Consider the following 23,111-nt stretch of genomic DNA (forward strand, 5'->3'; position numbering starts at 1 on the left):
ATTAGAATAATTAGGATCCCAGAAGAAGAAGAAAGACAGAGAGGGGCAGAAGGTATATTGGAGCAAATTATAGCAGAGAACTTCCCTAATGTGGGGAAGGAAACAGGCATCAAAATCCAGGAGGCACAGAGAACCCCTCTCAAAATCAATAAAAATAGGTCAACACCCCGACATCTAATAGTAAAACTTACGAGTCTCAGAGACAAAGAGAAAATCTTGAAAGCAGCTCGGGAGAAGAGATATGTAACCTATAATGGTAGAAAGATTAGATTGGCAACAGACCTATCCACAGAGACCTGGCAGGCCAGAAAGGACTGGCATGATATCTTTAGAGCACTAAATGAGAAAAATATGCAGCCAAAAATACTATATCCAGCTAGGTTGTCATTGAAAATAGAAGGAGAAAGGGGCGCCTGGGTGGTTCAGTCGTTAAGCGTCTGCCTTCGGCTCAGGTCATGATCCCAGGGTCCTGAGATCGAGCCCCACGTCGGGCTCCCTGCTCGGTGGGGAGACTGCTTCTCCCTCTCCCACACCCCTGCTTGTGTTCCCTCTCTCGCTGTGTCTCTCCCTGTAAAATAAATAAATGAAATCTTTTTAAAAAAAGAAAATAGAAGGAGAGATAAAAAGCTTCCAGGACAAACAAAAACTAAAGGAATTTGCAAACACGAAACCAGCCCTCCAAGAAATATTGAAAGGGGTCCTCTAAGCAAAGAGAGAGCCTAAAAGCAGCAGAGACCAGAAAGGAATACAGACAATATACAGTAACAGTCATCTTACAGGTAATACAATGGCACTAAATTCATATCTTTCAATAGTTACCCTGAATGTAAATGGGCTAAATGCCTCAATCAAAAGACACAGGCTATCAGATTGGATAAAAAAGCAAGACCCATCGATATGCTGTCTGCAAGAGACTCATTTTAGACCCAAAGACACCCCCAGATTGAAAGTGAGGGGGTGGAAAACCATTTACTATGCTAATGGACACCAAAAGAAAGCTGGGGTGGCAATCCTTATATCAGACAAACTAGATTTTAAAACAAAGACTGTAATAAGAGATGAGGAAGGACACTATATCCTACTTAAAGGGTCTATCCAACAAGAAGATCTAACAATTGTAAATATCTATGCCCCTAATATGGGAGCAGCCAATTATATAAGGCAATTAATACCAAAAGCAAAGAAACACATTGACAACAATACAATAATAGTGGGGGACTTTAACACCACCCCTGACTAAAATGGACAGATCATCTAAGCAAAAGATCAACAAGGAAATAAACTTTAAATGAAACACTGGACCAAATGGACTTCACAGATATATTCAGAACATTCCATCCCAAAGGAATGGAATACACATTCTTCTCTAATGCCCATGGAACATTCTCCAGAATAGATCACATCCTAGGTCACAAATCAGGTCTCAACTGGTACCAAAAGATTGGGATTATTCCCTGCATATTTTCAGACCACAATGCTTTGAAACTAGAACTCAATAACAAGAGGAAAGTCGGAAAGAACTCAAATACATGGAGGCTAAAGAGCACCCTACTAAAGAATAAATGGGTCAACCAGGATATTAAAGAAGAATTAAAAAAATTCATTGAAAACAATGAAAATGAAAACACAACTGTTCAAAATTTTGGGATGCAGCAAAGGCAGTCCGGAGAGGAAAGTATATAGCAATACAAGTCTTTCTCAAGAAACAAGAAAGGTCTCAAATACACAACTAACCCTACACCTAAAGGAGCTGGAGAAAACACAGCAAATAAAGCCTAAACCCAGCAGGAGAAGAGAAATAATAAAGATCAGAGCAGAAATCAATGAAATAGAAACCAAAAGAGCAGTAGAACAGATCAACAAAACTAGGAGCTGGTTCTTTGAAAGAATTAACAAGATTGATAAACCCCTGGCCAGACTTATCAAAAAGAAAAGAGAAATGACCCAAATCAACAAAATCATGAATGAAAGAGGAGAGATCACAACCAACACCAAAGCATACAAACCATTATAAGAACATATTATGAGCAACTATATGCCAGCAAATTAGATAACCTGGAAGAAATGGATGAATTCCTAGAGATGTATCAACTACCAAAATTGAACCAGGAAGAAATAGAAAACCTAAACAGACCCATAACCACTAAGGAAATTGAAGCAGTCATCAAAAATCTCCCAACAAATAAGAGCCCAGGGCCAGATGGCTTCCCAGGGGAATTCTACCAAACATTTAAAAATGAATTAATACCTATTCTCCTGAAACTGTTCCAAAAAATAGAAATGGAAGGACAACTTTCAAACTCATTTTATGAGGCCACCATTACCTTGATCCCAAAACCAAACAAAGACACCATCAAAAAGGAGAATTACCGACCAATATCCTTGATGAACATGGATGCAAAAATTCTCACCAAAATACTAGCCAATAGGATCCAACAGTACATTAAAAGGATTATTCACCATGACCAAGTGGGATTTATCCCTGGGCTGCAAGTTTGGTTCAACATCCACAAATCAAGCAACGTGATACAATATATTAACAAAAGAAAGAATAAGAGTCATATGATCCTCTCAATAGATGCAGAAAAAACATTTGACAAAGTACAGCACCCTTTCTTGATCAAAACTCTTCAGAGTATAGGAATAGAGGGTACATACCTCAATATCATAAAAGCCATCTATGAAAAACCTACAGCGAATATCATTCTCACTGGGGAAAAGCTGAGAGCTTTCCCCCTAAGGTCAGGAACGTGGCAGGGATGTCCACTATCACCACTGCTCTTCAACATAGTATTAGAAGTCCTAGTCACAGCAATCAGACAACAAAAAGAAATCAAAGGCATCCAAATCGGCGAAGAAGAAGTCAAACTCTCACTCTTTGCAGATGATACTGTATGTGGAAAACCCAAAAGACTCCACCCCAAAACTGCTAGAACTCATACAGGAATTCAGTAAAGTGGCAAGACATAAAATCAATGCACAGAAATCAGTGGCATTCCTATACACCAACAACAAGACAGAAGAGAGACAAATTAAGGAGTCGATCCCATTTACAAGTGCACCCAAAACCATAAGATACCTAGGAATAAATCTAACCAAAGAGGCAAAGGATCTGTACTCAGAAAACTATAAAATACTCATGAAAGAAATTGAGGAAGACCCAAAAAATGGAAAAACGTTCCATGCTCATGGATTGGAAGAACAAACATTGTGAAGATGTCAATGCTACCTAGAGCAATCTACACATTCAGTGCAATCCCTATCAAAATACCATCCACTTTTTTTCAGAGAAATGGAACAAATAATCCTAAAATTTGTATGGAACCAGAAGAGACCCCGACTAGCCAGAAGAATGTTGAAAAAGAAAAGCAAAGCTGGCGGCATCACAATTCCGGACTTCCAGCTCTATTACAAAGCTGTCATCATCAAGACAGTATGGTACTGGCACAAAAACAGACACATCAATCAATGGAACAGAATAGAGAGCCCAGAAATGGACCCTCAACTCTATGGTCAACTAATCTTTGACAAAGCAGGAAAGAATGTCCAATGGAAAAGAGACAGTCTCTTCAACAAATGGTGTTGGGAAAATTGGACAGCCACGTGCAGAAGAATGAAACCAGACCATTTCCTTACACCACACCCAAAAATAGACTCCCAATGGTTGAAAGACCTAAACGTGAGACAGGAGTCCATCAAAATGCTAAAGGAGATCACAGGCAGCAACCTCTTCGACCTCAGCCGCAGCAACTTCTTCCTAGAAACATCGCCAAAGGCAAGGGAGTAAGGGCAAAAATGAACAATTGGGATTTCATCAAGATAAAAAGCTTTTGCACAGCAAAAGAAACAGTCAACAAAACCAAAAGACAACTGATAGAATGGGAGAAAATATTTGCAAATGACACATCAGATAAAGGGCTAGTATCCAAAATCTATAAAAACTTATCAAGCTCAACACCCAAAGAACAAATAATCCAATCAAGAAATGGGCAGAAGACATGAACAGACATTTTTCCAAAGAAGACATCCAAATGGCCAACAGACACATGAAAAAGTGCTCAACATCACTCGGCATCAGGGAAATCCAAATCAAAACCTCAATGAGATACCACCTCACCCCAGTCAGAATGGCTAAAATTAACAAGTCAGGAAACGACAGATGTTGGCGGGGATGTGAAGAAAGGGGAACACTCCTACACTGTTGGTGGGAATGCAAGTTGGTGCAACCCCTCTGGAAAACAGTATGGAGGTTCCTCAAAAAGTTGAAAATAGAGCTACCATACGATCCAGCAATTGCACTACTGGGTATTTATCACATAGATACAAATGTAGGGATTCGAAGGGGTACATGCACCCCAATGTTTATAGCAGCAATGTCCACAATAGCCAAACTGTGGAAAGAGCCAAGATGTCCATCGACAGATGAATGGATAAAGAAGATGTGGTATGTATACACAATGGAATATTATGCAGCCATCAAAAGGAATGAGATCTTGCCATTTGCAGCGACATGGGTAGAACTGGAGGGTGTTATGCTGGGTGAAATAAGTCAATCAGAGAAAGACATGTATCATATGACCTCACTGATATGAGGAATTCTTAATCTCAGGAAACAAACTGAGTGTTGTTGGAGTGGTGGGGGGTGGGAGGGATGGGGTGGCTGGGTGATAGACATTGGGGAGGGTATGTGCTATGGCGAGTGCTGTGAATTGTGCAAGACTGTTGAATCACAGATCTGTACCTCTGAAACAAATAATGCAATATATGTTAAGAAAAAAAAAAAGAAGAAGAAGATAGCAGGAAGGGAAGAATGAAGGGGGGGAAATCAGAGGGGGAGACAAACCATGAGAGACAATGGACTCTGAGAAACAAACTGAGGGTTCTGGGGGGGGATGGGTTAGCCTGGTGATGGGTATTAAAGAGGGCACATTCTGCATGGAGCACTGGGTGTTATGCACAAACAATGAAACATGGAACACTACATCCAAAACTAATCATGTAATGTATGGTGATTAACATAGCAATAAAAAATTTTTAAAAAATTGGGTCATATCTAAATGCTATGCAATCCAATTTGCTGACCCTCCCATGATTCTAAGATGGAATAATTTGAGGGTGTAACAAAAATACTGAATTTGACTTCCAGTTTCAGCTCTGACATTTGAAGAACTTGGAAGTCATCACTTCCATTCTTACAAGAAGAAAAATTTATACAAGGTGAAAATCAATCACTTTTCTTGGACTTGTCAGAGAACTGAGGTTGCAAAGCAAACTACAACTCTGAAATCTGTAGAAACAGGTGAATCCAGAAATCACAGCCAAGATCTTTGTACCTGTACAGAAACCTATGGAGTATGAACTGGTAGGAAGACTTAAATGGTAATTTTCACAAATTGCTGGAAGCTGAGTGTGGACTAATATGAAAATTAAAAGTTCTTGGATGCCACAGTCTTAGGAAGGATACTTCATGGGCATGACTTTTGGGAAACCCACCAGGTTCTTAGGGTGAACACCTGAGAAAAGTCCCCTCCTGGTTCTGGAAGGAGAGGGGGAAAAGTAAACGTGAAACAGCCCAGAGCCCTCTCCATAATAAAGATCTGCTTTCTGTGGAATTTACCAGAGCTTCATCCCAGCTGGGAAGGGCATTCCCCCCACTTCACTACTTCCTATCTCATATAAACAGGAAAAAAACATAATAAAGAGGAGTGAAGTCTCCAAGAAAATTGGAAATGAGAGGTGAACCAGGGAAGAGAGGAAAGAACAGAAGGGAAAGTAAACTACTGGAGAAACATTTCTAAAGATCACAGCACAAAGACACACGTCCAGGGAAAGACATATGTCTATAATAAGATTACAGAATTCTTCCTCTTTCTACCATCTCATCAACACACAAATAGGGCTCCCGTATAATTGCAGCAGATTACATCTGGAAGAGCTGAGAGACACAAATTCTCTCTCAGGAGGAATATATAGGAAAGTTCAAGGTTATGAGGAACAGCATATATTAAGACACTAGAGGAATTCGAAATCTGACACCTTAGCAACAGAAAACATTAAACAGCCCAGTTCCTAACTGGATTAACATTAATCCTCACACTAAAGACCTATAGAGCTCGGTTTCTATTATGTGATACAACATGTCCAACTTTCAACAAAAATTATAAGGCACAACAAAGGGCAAATAAAAATACAATATGAATAGACAAAGTAAGCATAAGAACCAGACTATAATATGACACAGATAATGGAATTATCAGACGGGGGATTTAATATAACTATGATTCATATGTTATGGGTTAATGGAAAAAGTAGACACCATGCAAGAATAGACAGGTAATCTAAATACAGAGACAACAAATCTAAAAAAAGAATCATAAAGAAATGCTTGCAACAACAATGAAGAATGCTTTTGATAGGCTCATCAGTATACTGGACATGGCGAAGGAAAGATTCTGTGGGCTTAAAGATGTATTACTAGAATCCTCCCAAACAGAAATGCCAAAAAAAAAAAAAAATTAACAAACAAACAAAACCTCAGAACATCCAAGAACTGTGGGCAATTTTATAAGGTAGAAAAAAATACTCATACTTGGAGTCTCAGAGGAGAATTTGAAATAATAATAATTAAGAAGTTTCCAAAATTAATGACAGACACCAAATCACAAATCCAGGAAGTTCAGAAAACACCAAGCAGAATAAATATCAACAAAACTACACCTAAGTATATCATATTCAGTCTGCAAACAAAGAGAAAGAGAATATCTTGAAAGAAGCCAGGGTAGGGAAACATCTCATCTATGGAGGAAATTATGCAAGCAAGAAGAAAGCAGAGTGAAATATTTAAAATGTTAAAACATACACACACGTCCACTCCAACCTAGAATTCTACATCCAACAAAATTATCTGCAAAAAGTAAAGGAGAAATAAAGATTTTTTTTCTTTTTAGACAAAAACTAAGAGAATTCATTACCAACACACCTGTCCTGCAGGAAATGTTAAAATAGTACTGAATTTTTAAAAAATGAAATGCATCAAACATAATATTTGTGAATTCAAAATACTACTCTCCCCCAAATGCACATAAACACACAACACATGGGTCTCCATTGAAAGTTACCAGGGCATTATCTTGAAAACTCAATAATAAAGTGAACAAATCAATCATTTATACTGTCTATTCTGCACAAATTGTATTTCAAGATAAAAAAACAGTTGTGTGAAAATTCATTTTTTAAAAAGGCACCTGTGTGGCTCAGTCAGTTAAGCATCTGACTCTTGATCTCAGCTCAGGTCTTTAGGGTCATGAGTTGAAGTTCCATCTTGGGCTTCACACTGGGCAGAGAGCCTACTTAAAAATCAATCAATCAATCAATCATCAATCAGCATGCTAGCTAATAAATGCAAAAGGGATGATAGAATTAGAAAATTATCACCTTACACCACCTAATAAAATAATAGAGCTTGACAATAGAGCTTGATCTACTACAAACACTGAATAAAATTTGACAAGAAATTTTATGAAAGAAGGATCTCACTGGCATTATCTCAAATCAGCTTGAGCATCACCAAAAGTGAGACAACCACAGATCATGTGGCTTCTGATCTGATGTCCTATGAAACATTCTTGAACTCCCCACCAATTGAATCTAAATCTAATTAAACTTCTAGATCTAACTACCAGTGTGATATGTGGGTGATAGTAGGGTAAGATAAATGACATCACTGGAAGCAATAATCCAAACTTAGGACACGCTACAAGGACAAACAACTTGATTTCCCCCAACAAATCTATGACATAAAAAATAATCAAAAAAAAGCAACATCTGGGCTTTATTTGGATCTTGATATTAGCAAATGAACCCTAAGAAAAGGTCATCTTTGAGACAATTAGGCCCATATAAATGTGGATGGTTATTAAAGAATTTTAAAGATTAGTTTCAACTTTGAGTAATAATGTGATGTGTGCTTTTTTTTTTAAAGGTTCTGAGTTAGATGCACATGCTGATAACATTATGGGAGGAATGACATGATATGTGGGATTTTCTTTCAAATACTTTAGCTTAAGAAAAGAAGAAAAATGGCTGGTGTGGTCAATGAAACATGACTACCAAATGTTGACAATTGTTGAAGCTAGAAGATGAGTATACACAAAGGTTTACCTTACTCTTCTATTTATAGATATATTGAAAATTTTCCAAAATAAAGAAGTTTTTAAAGCATTCTTTTCAGTAGAAGAAACTAGGAGTAAGAGCTTATGAGTCAATATATAACTCACATATGTGGGCAAAAGTCTGCCTGATAGCACTGAAGACTTAAAATGATGTGAGCAGATTCCACACTTCTATAATCCAATAAAAGTGAATCAAACTTACTTTAATTTTTTTTTATTTGAGAATAGTTGACACACAATGTTACATTAGTTTCAGTATAAAACATAGTGATTCAGCTTCTCTATAGGTTAAGCTATGTTCACAAGTGTAGCTACCATCTGTTACCATACAACACTATTACGATACCATTGACTATATTCCCTGTGCTGTGGCTTTTATCCCCATGACTTAGTCATTCCATAACTGGAAGCCTTTATCTCCTCCCCTTCACCCATTTTGTGCATCCCCCTAACTCTTTTCCCTCTGGCAACCGTCAGTTTGTTCTATTTGTAGTAAAAAATATTTATAGAGGGGCACCTGAGTGGCTCGGGCCGTTAAGCCTTTGCCTTCGACAGGTCATGGTCCCAGTGTCCTGGGATCGAGCCCCGCATCGGGCTCCCTGCTCTGTGGGGAGTCTGCTTCTCTCTTTCCCCTGCTTGTGTTCCCTCTCTCACTCTCTCTCTCTGTCGAATAAGTAAATAAAATCCTTAAAAAAATTTATGGAAATTGAGGGGTCTGAACAGCCATACCCTTTCACCCAGCAATACAAGCTTTGTTGAAAATTATATGGGAAACCAAAAGAAACAATTTCATACTCCATTAGCACATTTCTTGAAGAAAAATTCTAACTTATGATAGATTACTAATTGAAGGAGAGAATACCTCCTGTGACCTTCACTCAAAGGTAAGGATCACCTAAAGCATAATTGAGGAAAAATATCTTAGGGACCTCTAACACCCAGAGGAAGACAAGAGAAGGTATATAGTAGTTGATCCAAAGAAGTAACTGTAATCATAAATTGTAAAAGAAGATTCCTTTTTATTTAAAATTTCATTTTTAAAGTAACTTCACTTTCTATAATATTTATCAGGAGAAACACATTTTAATGAGTCAGAGTGAAAAAAGAGTAAAAATAAAATTGTTTCTGAAGGCCACTTATGGGCTTCTCCCCCCAGAAAATGAAGAAACCCAAGACACATCCAGTGACTGGAATCCCAAAAGGCTCAGAAAATGCAGCTGGAAATTCCTGTGATGACTTCCAGCACACAGCCATGAAGATGTAGCCCGGAGGAAAGAGAAATGAAGAAAGTTATGCAACTCCTTTTCTAATAAAAGTCCTGGAACCCCATATTGTGCCAGACCAGGTGAAAATGAAAGAAATTGCCTATTTATGTGTTTTCTATTTTATAGTGAGTAAGGCAGAGACTAATACAACTAGAATCCAAGATTATGAAGTAAAAAGCTAGATGTAGTTGTGAACATAAATATATAGATTGATGGATAGACTGACAGATATAGCTAATCCCTTATGTAAAAGAAAAAGATATGGCTTTCTTTTTTTTTTTTTAGATTTTGATTCTTTATCATGTTTTTTTTTTTAATTATGCTCAGTTAGCCACTGTATAGTACATTAGTTTTTGACATAGTGTTCAATGATTCATTAGTTGCATATAAATCTGGCTTTCTAAAATAAATGACATAATTCCTGAGTAATTTAATATTTTATGTTGCTTTTTCCTATGGTGTTAACTGTTAGATAAAATAGCGCCCAATACAGACATTCCTCTTGGATTATTGTTGGGAAAATTCTCAACATGTTTATAGGTTTAAGAGTGGGTGGAAGAATCAATCTATTTCTCATTGCCTACTTGCATAGCTTAAAATGCTCATTCAGCAAAAGTATAAACAACTGTTCCAATAAAATTTAAATAACATTTTAATTGGGCCCATAAAGGAGAGGCAAAAACAAAAAATAGGAAGGAATTATTGTTTCCTGTGGTGTTTATCACATATTCACCCTGATCCTCCCTTATTATTAGCAGATAATCATAAAGTTTTCATCCTGATGAAATCTCCTTGCATTGTTAGGGTCAGGAGAAGAATGGAATCACAGAAGAGAACATTTCATCTCCAGGATTAGAAACAGAACAGAAAGATTTTTTTTTCTTATACCCATAATATTTTTATTCTAGGCTATAAACATTAGATGTTATTTATTTAATAATTCATATTTTGCTTCATTCCCCAAACTATCTAAGGCTGTGCATTAGATAGCTCCTCTTTGAAAAACTGCTGGGGAAAATAAAAAGACTCCATTTTGAAGAGCAAAGAACTAAAACACAGAGGGAGCTTTCACAAGGTCAAAAACAAAATCAGAGATGAGTGAAGTAATAGAGATTTTCAGTGTTTTTATTCCTTGTTTCTAATTCTGAATTTTTCATTGGAATGGCCAAAAGTGATTCATTGTTTCTTTCATCCTCTTTGAAAATATTTTGTGAGCTAGAATTTGAGCCCTAAGTGATTTCTTATAAAGGTTGAGTGTTTCATATTTTGAAGTGTCTGAAGCAATTAAATATGTATTAATTGAATAAGTTATAAATCATGTTCTTCAAACGTCAGTTTTTAGATTGAAAAAAATGGAGTGATACTTGGAAGATCTCATTAAATGAAAACTAAATCCCCAGCTGAAAAAAAAAAGGATAATTTACAGCTTAAGTACTCAAAAAGTACTTTAAACACTACCTTTTTCTTATATAGATAGGTATATATACAAATGTAACTTCTTTTATTCCTCCCTTCATTTATTCTTTTTTTCCTTTTCTTCTATCAGATATTTATCTCGGTCAACCCATATTTTAAGTGTATTTTACAGTATCGCACAGAAATAAGCGCTAATAAAAAATACAGCATAGGCAAAATCCATACAGTCAGTTCCAAATCATCCCTTGACTGGAGTGCCATTTGCTGTCCCGACCAGCCAACCAAACCCAAACCCGTTGTTACTAGTCTCCTCAAACTCTCACAGGGCAGCCCACACTTCCATTCATGTTTCCTGCTCTGGTTTTCATTTTCCTCATTTTGGGGTGCTTTGTTTCTCCCTTGTTTCTTAGTAGCCTCTGCTCCCCAGTTTTATTACATTTTAACCAACAATTTTTGTTTCTTACATCTTGCATACCATGTCACTGAACTTTATAATTTGAAGTATGTATTTCTTGTTTCCTAGGTGAGCATTGTTTGTGTAACCAGTGAATGACACCCTCTGAAGAAAAGTTTAGATGTCATTCTTCCCCACATGAATGTCTTAACTACTCCATCTTTCTATAGACCACAGACCTATAGTCTTGATACAATAGTCTATACAGTTATCTACCTTCAAATTTGAAGACTGACCTGAAAGGCAGGTTGATTTTAAATAATCATCTGAAGAAATTGCTATTCACGCTGGCAAATTAAAGAGGGATAACAAGTTTTAGGTAACTGTCTAAAGGTTAGGCATTTTCTTCAGATTTGTGTCTCTTTTCTCCACTCTCATAGTGTAGCTACAATGTAGTGTAGCTACATTTTAGGTGCCCCTAAAATGAATAGTTTCTATCTCATTGAAATAGATTTCTCTATGTGCAGGTATCGGGCAGTGTGAAGGTTAAGAGGCAAGGCCTCATCCTCTTTAGCCCATTGGTAATTATAAGGTTCTACTACTCATAAACTGGGTATGGGAAAGCTACATGGGGTCGTCACATGAGATTGCATAGGCACAAAGGGGACTCCCATCACGTGTCACTAGAGCTTGAAATAAGCTAAAGTTACTGAATTGGCAACAGTTAGCATGTGACACATGAGAACCACTATAACTACAAACGCCATCTTCAAAAAAAAAAAACAAAACAAAGCAAGGGGCACCTGGGTGGCTCAGTCAGTGAAGCATCTGCCTTCAGCTCAGGTCATAATCCCAGGGTCCTTGGATCGAGCCCCGCATCAGGCTCTCTACTCGGTGGGAAACCCGCTTCTCCCTCTCCCTCTGCCTCTCCCCCTGCTTGTGCTCTGTCTCTCTCTCTCTCTCTCAAATGAATAAATAAAATCTTAAAAAAAAAAAATGTCTCTAAGACCCAATACAGGAAGCCAATCTAGTGAAGACCCCATGACACCTTAAGTCAAACTTACACATGTCCTGGGGTATCCGAGAAATCAGTTACTAGGATTAGAAGGATGGTCTGTCCAAAGTCCAAAGAAAAGAAAGGTTCAAAAAGGAGCCATAAAAAGATGATTGCCAGTGTGTTTCCAATCTGCTTACAGGAGAGGTACTCTCTCAATCATGCTTATATGGTTGGTAAGAGCACCCCAGTGGAGCCAGATGTGCCATCCACCTCCAATCTGCTCCCTTGCTCTAACTCAGGCTCACTTACCAATTTCCAAAGTATAACTTGACTTCTGGTGTAGACTTTCCAAATGGTGAATTTGGATTATACCCCGACGAGCTTGCATAAGTACTAGGATTTCTTGTCAATTATTTATCATAAAATATGTGGCTTATACATCAATCTTTTGTAAGTTTTGTTTTAAGGAGTCATCTTTAGTTTCTGACTCACTCTGAGTGTAAATGACTCTAGACCTCCATGCCAAAAGTTGAGACATGGAAACTGCCAAGATATAGCTACATAAAAATGCCTGCCTGGGGGGCTCACCGTCTCCATCTCTGGTATCTTTTACTTCCCTGTAACTTTCACAGTCAAAGTCATAGTCACACTTATATACAGGCATATTCATATTGTAACTATGATTCTTCATAATTAAGTACAGAGAATATAATAAGTGGCATAAATTACCATCTACTACAAAAAAAAGTTGCAATTGTAACTGGAAGAATTGAATATATAACAGAAGTAGGAGGGAGAGGCAGAGGAAATCTTCAGTGGAATGACATTTCTGAGGGAATAAGTGAAGGCATAACCTGAACATGTGTCAACAATTTCAAATATAAAAAATATATATATGAGAAGTCAAATGTATTAGTGCTACTTGACAATTCTATGCTGAAATGAAGTTTCTTGCTACATGGAAATATTATCACTTCTATTATGCTCACTCCTTCATAGAGCTCAGATAGGTGATTCAAGGCATAGGCACTATTCATCAGCAGTGTTCTGACAGTAGGAAGTAACAGATATTAGGTGAATGTTTCCCTGAAATGAAATATAAGAATGTGTCTAGACATTATTTTCTCAGAGTAGCTCCTAATTGCATGTGCAATCAAGTTGCCCTTGGCAACTCAGGGAAAGTTAGCTTATCTCCCTGAGTTCAGCATATAGAATCTAGTCAAATCTTCGAGTGAAATGTGTATTGTCTTGCTGAAGAGCAGATATCCATATCCTGTTCTAATGCATCAGATCCAGTTGCCAAAGCTAATATACAACGGTGACAGAAAAGGTAGCTGAATATTCTTTTTTGTTCTAAGTATTTGAAACATGTGAATTATTATAAGAGACTAATTTTATCTTTTGACATAACCATTTTGCATTCCTTTCAACGTAGGTGTGACAAGTGATGGTGACGATAGAACAGGGCACCCCAGGAGTAGATGAGTATTATAATCAGCAAAATGAACTTCATTCACATTAATTTCACTGCCACTATGATTTTCATGCCTGTAAAGCTGAAGACTCCTGATGCCAATGGTCTCACTAAGCTGTGAGGAAACCACTGTGCTCAGCGTCCTACTGTAAGAAGATAATCTGTGTTAGACTCAAAAATCACATGAAGAATTTCCAGAGAAAGGTAAATTGTAACCTATTGAAACTCTAAAGAAGATAATCAACATTAACAAGTAATGACTTCTTTACAAGGGATGTGGAAGAAATGAATGAGAAGCTTCATAAGGTCAACTGCAAAATAGCCAGAATGTGAAGAAAATAATGGGTTGGGAGAGTATGTCTAATAATATTTGGTCCTTATTATAATTGTATTCTAATGATATTTAAATCCATTTAAACCCATAATAGAACAAAGAAAAACTTTCCTTGAGATTTGAAACTGGAATCAGAAAGGTAAAGTGTGACTCCCAAACAAGGCCTTTGCATTGTCTGTGAAATTTGGGTTTAATTTTAGCATCATCATTTGTAAATAAATGTGTGCTCTAAGAAGTATATATTCTTATACTTTAGGCAAATTTTATGTAAAGGGAGTATTCTTGAGTTCCAGTTCTATAAATGAGGTAATAAATTCTTAATCAAAGAATGTTGTTTCAAAGTCCGAGTGTACATCATAATCCCCTGGGTAAACTTTTAAAAATACAGCTTCTTGGGCCTCATCCCTGATTTAGTGAATAACAATAACCTACAATGAGCAGTCTGGAATTTGTATTTTTCAAATATTCCCAAGGCAAATATAATGTAGTTAGCCCTAGTCTTTAGACTTGTGTTTAAGACCCAATATTTGAGCCTTACTGCAAAGACAGAAGAGAAACTATTATTTACTGAACATTTACTACTACGTGTTAACTAGTTCCTTCCAAATATTATAATAAATCTTCTTAATGTAAGGACACTGTTGAGGGTTCAGTAGTGTCTCCTCAGTATTTATGTCCACCCAGAAACTCACAGTGTACCATTTTTGGAGGTAGAGTCTTCGCAGTTGCAATTAAATCAAGATGAGGTCATAATGAATTAGAGTGGGCCCTGAACCTGATCACTGTATTTGTTGAAGAGGAGAGGACACACAGAGGAACAGACAACACCATGTGAAAATGGAAGCAGAGATTGGAGTGAAGTAGTTACCAGTCAAAGAATGTCAAGGATTGCCCAAAGCCACCAAGGAGCTGAACTAGAAGATGCAAGGAAGGACTTTTCTAGGTAGTCTTCTGAGGGAGCATGGGCCTGCCAACACTTTGATTTCACACGTGTAGCCTCAAGAACTATGAGAGAGTAAGTGTCTGTTGTTTTAAACCAACCAATTTGTAATAATCTGTAGTGACCCTAGGAAGCTAATAGAGACACAGAGGCTCAAAGAGGTTCAGCAGTCTGCCCTGTATCATTCAGTTAGAAAAGGACCAAACAAGGTTCTAAACTCTGGTCCACTGAATCCAGAGCTCATGGACATCTGGGACAACACTGTCATTCAGCAATATGTGGTCAAAGGGAGGTTCCAGATAACCTACATTAGAATCACCTATGGGTCTTATTAAAAATGCATTTTCCTTGACTCCATCTAGAATTACTCAATTAAAAGTCTTTGCAGGTTGGATTTAAGAACCTGCTTTTAACAAAGACCTCAGAAAATTGCTGTTCATCTTAAAGTTTAATACCACTGACCTAGAGAATTAGGGATCGCTAACGTGACGTCCATTTGTATTTTTCTTCAAATATTTTCTGAATGCATGAAACGAAGTGACTGTGATAACATTGTAGAAATTAACTTGATGAAGTCAATATGTACTTTGTTTTAACTCTTTTTATCCATAAAGCTGAGATACTAAAGGTGATGCATGTAACTAACATTCATCCTATTCTTCCATGTATGAAGCACTTTCACATCCACTATATCCATTGATTCTCACCAAAACCTTGAGGAATAATAAGCAGGTATCACCATTATTCCCACTTCATAGGGAAGGAGGTGGAGATTAGAGACTTAGCGAAGTTCGCAAGTCATTCTCCTGTGGTTCACTGTTAGAACATTTTCTTCTGTCCTGATGTTGCCAAAAAAATTAGTGGAGATTTATGATGAAAAGAACATGGGTGGAAGAAGTGAGACTTCTCTCTGCTTTCCATTAAAAGCATGAAATCAAACAACAAAAGGATATGTTATTTTTAAGAGCCATGGAAAGAGCAACAGAAACCAAGCATGAGAGAAAGCAGAGAAAAGAGCTCCCTGTCGAAGACAACGTAGAGAGCTCTGGACAACACAGACACTCAACTCTCAGATGTGAAAATGTTTCATCATTGTACAGTCCAGATGACTCACCAGTTTCTAAATCCTCCATTATTTTTGGACCTTGATTATCTTGGAGATTCTAAATATCTATTCACAACATTACTTGGATTGTGAAAGATAACTGAATTAGAAAACACACATTCCCCAAATATGTGTTCTCGAAAATGGAGGAAAAAAAAGAAAGTGACTTCTTTTCTCTGAAGTACCTGCCATATTTAAAACCTTTCTCTTACAAAAGTACCACTTCCGTTTACTGACTTTGCAGATTCAGTTCAAAATATTTCGTTTGTTCAAAATGCTTCTTCAGTAGTGTGTGTATATGTGCATGTGTTTGGTTTCCCCAATGCTTTCAGAAAGTGGAAACTAGAAAACATTCAATGAAAAAAATGTTACCAAAGAACACCTTAACTAAAAGGAAAAATGGAGGTGGGAGAAAGGAAAAAATGGCAGATAATGAAATGTACTAAAGCATAAATAGCTTGGCAAAGATCTTTTTCTTTTTCTTTTTCTTTTTTTTTTTTTTTTTTTTGGCCCTGATTCATAATTTAATGGCTGTGCAGGCCTTGGTCTCTTATTTCTGCTGCTCACGGGCCCACTGTTCTAGGGGTCAGGGTTTTCTGCTCAAAGGCATGAATGTGCAGAAGCTCTTCCGCTAGGCACGTGTTCACCAGCAGGTGTCTCTGAAACAGTGGCTTCCCCTCGAACTTGGCCGACACCACCAGGACTCGGAAGCTGGACGCACAACGGTTGGGAGTCTTTTCCTCGACTTCCACATGCTCTGCCTGCAGCTTCTCCCGCAGGTACTCGGCACTGAGTTCCATTGTGGCAGCCCAGAAGGGGCGGCAGCCCAGCCAGGATGGAACCTCAGCTCATAGCCCAGTGACAGTGCTTCCGCCCTTACTGACGCCCCGCAAGGATCTATTTTAATTCGAATTGAAACTATATTTAGGTTATTCTTTATGATCCAGTAACAGTACCTTTTATTTTTTTTAAAGATTTTATTTATTTATTTGACAGAGAGAGCATAAGCAGGGGGAGCAGCAGGCAGAGGGAGAGGGAGAAGCAGGCTTCCCACGGAGCAGAGAACCTGATGCGGGGTTTGATCCCAGGACCCTGGGATCATGACCTGAGCAGAAGCAGATGTTTAACTGACTGAGCCACCCAGCCTCCCCATAACAGTACATTTTAAATCAAAGGCAAATTACAGCTGAGGAATGATAAATGTGAGATCTTATTAATCACAAAATGGAAAGTTAGAAAACTCGTTGATTACAAAATACTTAGGAATCAGTACTGAAGTTAAGTTAATATACAAAACAATTACATATGGGTATTAAAGAGGGCACGTTCTGCGTGGAGCACTGGGTGTTATGCACAAACAATGAATCATGGAACACTACATCAAAAACTAATGATGTATGGTGATTAACATAACAATAAAAAATAAAAAAAACAATTACATATTATGGAACTCAATGTACTTGCTAATATATTTCATTCAAAATTAAGATGCTCAGTCACAAAGAACCTTATATCATACATTAGGTTATCATATAGCAGGTCTTATATCAGGTTCTGTGGTTAATTCTTGTCCTCATTGTACATAAACCCTGAGCAGCATTTGGTTAGGTTGAGCATTCAGCTAAGCTTCTGGTATACCTTAGTTAAACTGGCCACATCTTTCTTCCCTTGTAGGCTCTATCTTCTTGTTGTCTTTTACTGGTTCTTCCTCTTGAATAACTCTAATACCAGTACTATGGGACTCGATCACATATTCTTTTTTTCTTCTCTAGTTACACTCTCTTCCTGGGGAAGCTCATAAGTTTCTACTATTTCCAATACCATCAATATCATAATAGCCCTGAAATGTATGTCTCTAGATCAGATGTCTCCTCTGAGCTCTCTCCTGGTATATCCAGCAGCCAACATAATGTTTCTACTTGGCTATATTTAAGATCGTTCTGTATTTTCCCCTCTGAATCCATTGCCAAAAGATAGTTCTGAAAAATTGTACTACATTCTTCGCAATTAGGCAGAACAAAAACCTACAACTTTCTTGAGTCTTCCCTTTTCATCTCATCTCTTACCTTCCCATGTATAAAGCCGGTCAGCTTTTCCTCCATTATATAACCCTAATCCCCTCACTGTTCCCATTGCTAAAACCCCAATCATTTTTTCCATTCTCCTGAGATACTATATCAACTTGCAACTGGCCTAACAGCATGCATAGCTACCACCCACCACTTCCCAAATTCCATCCTTCACGCAGAAATCAGAGCAAACCAAACCACATTACACCCAAACCTTAAAAAACAAACTTTAAAACAGACTATTCTTTATCTGATCTCCAAAGGGTCTTAATAATCTAACTTTCTCCCCAACATCATCTGCCTCTGCTCTACCTTGTTTATAATCACTCAATTCATACTTAAAATTTTGTTTCCTTAAACATTTCAAGATTATTTTTATTCCCTAGTGTTTGTATTTGCTGTTCTTTCTTCTTAGAACACTCCTTTCTCTGAATCCTATAATTCTTCTCTCTTTTTATCATGTTTTAAATCAAATATTCCTTCCTTAGAAAGACCTTCAGCAACAGGTGTGAATAAAGCAAATCCCCTTAAATTACTCCCTTCCATATTAGAATATTTTATCATCTACATAGTATTGATCAATACCTGATATTACCTAATTTATTGCTTACTTGTTAGCTTTTGTCTTCCTCTACTAAACATGAGTTCCTTGAGAATAAGAGCCCTGCCTTCTTTGTAGCTACTTCCCAGTATCTAGTACAGTGCTTAGCAATAATAGGTTCTCAATATCTGTTGGCAGAACAATTCCAGGAAAAGTCACTGTATTTAACAATGTGGAACTAACACAAATATAGAAACACAAGTACCATTCAAGCATCTATTGGCATTGCACTAAATGTATAAATTTGTATAGGGGAAAAAATACCATTTCTAGCATTTACTTCTATTCTTCCCATGCAGCCATTAGAATTGTTTCCATATTTATTCAAGTGTTCTTAGTTTTATTTTCCATCTTTGTTGGGCTTCTATATGTGGAAGTCTGACACATTCTACTGTCTAGTGACTTTACTGTTGTAAATGGAGATTTGTTTTTAGTGTAATATTTATCTATCTATCTCGCTAATAGGAATATCATTGCTTCTTAAGCAATCACATCAAACTCTATTATTTCTCATAAAGAAGAAGATAGAGCTTACCTTAGTTCTTTTGCTTTTGTTTGTTTTGAGAATCAAATGAGATGATGTGGATAAAGCTGTTTTTATAAACTGTGAAGTGTTATACAAATGATAGTTTCCCATCTGTGAGCAGTGATATTTTTAGCTTTTCTTTTAATATTTCTTGACAGTATACATTTCCCATATTATGTTAATTAATAATAGCAGTAGAAAAGAAAAAAAGTTTCCTAACTGTATACCTATGCTCATTTAGGTCACTGGGAATTGTTTTCCCTTCTATCAGCACTTCTAAAATGGTAGCTTTTCTGTGAAACCTTACCCCACTGGGTTTATCTTGTTTTGGGCATGTACATATTACTCTTCACATTGTTTCTCCTACACTTAGACGTATATGAGATATTGTTTGTTTCCATGGCAACTTATAATTATGTAGGCAACACATACACAGTCCCACCCTATGCCATGCACATGTCTGCACATTTTATATGATTTATACTAATTCCTTTAATCTTCACAAAACCCTATGAGATAGATGTCCTCTATTTGCCATTTTCCAGATGAGGAGATTGAAGCAAGTGAATGATAACATGCTCAATGTCACACATCTAATAAATAGCAGAGGCAGGTTATGAGTTTATTTTTTTTTACCTTCCCATCCCCCTTGATATAACTCAATAGAGTAATGATATTCATAAAATAACAAATGTCAGGCCACAAAACTAGAATCCAGAATGGTAGCAGTGATGATAGTCCAATCTGCACAGGTCATTTATTCATTAATTGTTTATGAGAACACACCAAGTGTTAGGTATTGTGCTTGGCTCCTATGATTCAAAGATGAGTTAGAATGAGTCATTTACTTTCTTTTTTTAAAAAAGACTTTTATTTATTTATTTATTTGACAGAGAGAGTGAGAGACACAGTGAGAGAGGGAACACAAGCAGGAGGAGTAGGAGAGGGAGAAGCAGGCTTCCCACCAGGAAGGGAGCCCGATGCGGGGCTCGATCCCAGGACCCTGGGATCATGACCTGAGCTGAAGGCAGATGCTTAACAACTGAGCCACCCAGGCGCCCCGAGTCATTTACTTTCTTAATTTGGTCGGGAGGAAAAAGAACAAGCAGAGATGCTTGGGATGAAGAAGACTCAGATCTCACCTAAAATGTCTATTTTTGCCACTTTTGAAGACTTTATTTAAAAGAAAAATTGATACATGTGTATATAACAAATGGAGAACAACCACAATAAGAAGGGAATTCAGAACCAACACATACCAGAAATAGTGAAAATAACAGGAAACAGGTAGCCTAGACAAGGGAGACGATTGTGTTCTCACATGGAAAATGACCACAAATATCTGAATTCACTTTCAAACTAGTTCTACTGGAAGAAAGACACAGGTAAAAGAATTAGGCTCAGCACCAAGAGTAACTTTTTAATAGAGCTGTTCCAAATTGAAATAAGCTACTTCATGCATAGTGAATCCTTGCCATTGAAAGGTTAAACCTAAGAACAGGCAATTTACTACTCAGAGAAGTTGCAGGAAGTCTTCGTATATTAGATTAGAAAGCTGGACTCCACTAGATGACTTGTTAGTCGTACGAATCAAATTTAATTCCGATCTGAATCGTATTTGATTCTGAAGCAAAATCCATTGTGCTCTAAGGAGGATGGAGAACAATAGGATAATACTGTCAGAAAGTGTGTAAGATCTGGGATTTACTGTTTCATGGGTGCTGGCAGGAAAAAAAAAAAAAAGCAAAAAACAAGACCCCTGGATCAGAGACAAAACACTTTAATACTCCTGGCAAGGGAGCCAGTCTGCATAAATTCCATATGTTCTCCAGATCTCATGGGGGCAATGCCAAAGAGCCACAGTGGATACTTGCATTACAGACGAAGAACACTGAGCTTGGGGGAATCATCACTTTTATAGTAAATGAAAGCAAGCCTACTCTTTTCTAGAGGGAGACATTACCACATCCCCCGAGGTTGTTCCCTGCAAACACAACCCTGAGAGATAGCCCAGGTAGTCAAGGCCTCACATTCTTGGAATACCCAGAAAAATATGTGCAGAGTCCAGGGTAAATTGCCTCCCTTCAACATGGATTGCAAAGCCACTGAATATCTGGAATCCTTGGGCATGCCAGAGTCTCCGATTACCAAAGAAAGCAGATGATAAGGAGAAAGATTTTCAATGACATAAGTCCTATTTAAAACAATCCCTGAATAGCAAGAGATAGATGGGATAAAAACAGTTTGCTTCTAAACCTATTGAATCCAGATGGAAGTTATATATGTCATCAACCTTCTTGTTTGTATGCCAAAAGAACTAACCTATTTGGTAGAAGCTTATTTATAAGGTTTCTAATGGCAAGAAGCACCCATTTTTCAAGTACAGAATTGCCCAAATCAGCTTTTTCCTATGCAGGAATTTTCATTAGATTAAAAAAAGGAAAAAAAAAAAAATCTCACCTACTCTTGAGAGCTTTCAGGAAGAGGAAAATGTGTGTTACACACAAGTAGATAAATCAACAGTGCCACCTAGTGGAATCATTTATTTATATGCTACAAAAATTATATTTTCCACAACTCTATCCACTTTTTTCCTTGTGTTTTTCAAGCAAAGATGAGTTCATTGAAAGCCTAGTTTGATCAATACATCTTAAATAATTACACTACCCTTTCTAACATCTTACCAATTTATTTTTATGCATAAATTGTGTAGTGTACAATGGGAACACTTTCTAAAATAGATCAATTTTAAGGGCTCCTGGTTATAAAAGGATAGAATTAAGAAGTGCACAAGAGCTTCTAGAAAATTTTGTGAAGGAAGCAAAAGTTAGTGAGAGTAGAATCTAGAATCAAAATTATTTAAGTAAATTTTTAAGAATCTAGATCACCCTGAAACGGACAAATCATAGTGCCACTGCAAATTACTATAATTATGAGTCATAAACAAATTTTCAGGGTCTTTCTGACTTCTAAAGTTATTGAAATTGTAGTGTGCAAGAATAGAAGCTGTTCATAAGGAAACACATTGGAAAAATAAGACTTTCACAACCTTTTACCAAAAAATAAAATAAAATAAATTGCTCATAATTTCAGCATTTTCCCATTTAAAAAAACGGGGAAGGGGGAATATATTATATTCCGGTCAATGGGCTTGTGGAAAACTACTGCAGAGATCACAGGACTAGAGACCACTTTTAGGATTCAATTTTCCAGGAGTTTCTGACACCTTGTCAGCATCTAGGTCAAATTTCTCAAGAGAAATGGGAAGAGAGACACACAGAAGAATCAGAAAAATTAAAATGAATTTGGTACTTTTTTCCAGTGATTCCGAAATCCCATTCTCTTTTCCTTCAAGTAAGGCAGTATAGTACAGTGTCTAATATCAGGAACTTTGAAGTCATATTTGTAAGGTGAAACTATGTTTTTTCATAAATCAAAGGACTGACAGTTTCATATGGCTCAAGCCCATCCATTACTATCCTAACCCCATGTGTACCTAAATGATTTTCATTGGACAAGTTGCTTCACCTCAGTAAGCCTCAGGGTCCTCCTCCCTTCAATGGGGATAATACATATCACAATGGGTAGTGTGACAAATCAAAGAGAAAGCATCAGATAATGTTAACAACTACCAACCCAGAGTGATCAAATGAAGAATGATTTCTGTAATAATAAGCTATCTTATGAAGTATATTCTAAGATAGTATAAAAGGTAAGAACTTCTTAGTTAAAAATCAACTCTTAAAACATCTGAATGATGAATAAGAAAACCCCTCTCTTTGCTTGCCTCATTGTCACAGTTGCTTCTGTTTCTTAGAG

The 23,111-nt window shown here is 37.1% G+C and overlaps 1 protein-coding gene across 2 annotated transcripts; it reads right to left on the reverse strand.

Annotated features, from left to right (window-relative positions):
• Positions 1-16,608: 16,608 nt before the first annotated feature.
• Positions 16,609-16,896, reverse strand: LOC113925293 (bolA-like protein 2). 2 transcript variants are annotated; one of them, XM_027599939.1, is made up of 2 exons: positions 16,843-16,896; positions 16,609-16,807 (listed from the first exon to the last, which is right to left on the reverse strand). In XM_027599939.1, the coding sequence occupies exons 1-2, from the start codon at positions 16,894-16,896 to the stop codon at positions 16,697-16,699; spliced, it is 165 nt and encodes a 54-aa protein (XP_027455740.1). In that variant the 3' UTR covers positions 16,609-16,696. The 2 variants fall into 2 exon arrangements, with proteins under 2 accessions (XP_027455740.1, XP_027455739.1); XM_027599938.1 differs by having other exon boundaries at positions 16,609-16,896.
• Between the last annotated feature and the right edge of the window lie 6,215 nt (positions 16,897-23,111).

Source organism: Zalophus californianus, chromosome 2 (assembly GCF_009762305.2).
Source record: "Zalophus californianus isolate mZalCal1 chromosome 2, mZalCal1.pri.v2, whole genome shotgun sequence".
NCBI classification, from domain to species: Eukaryota; Metazoa; Chordata; class Mammalia; order Carnivora; family Otariidae; genus Zalophus; species Zalophus californianus.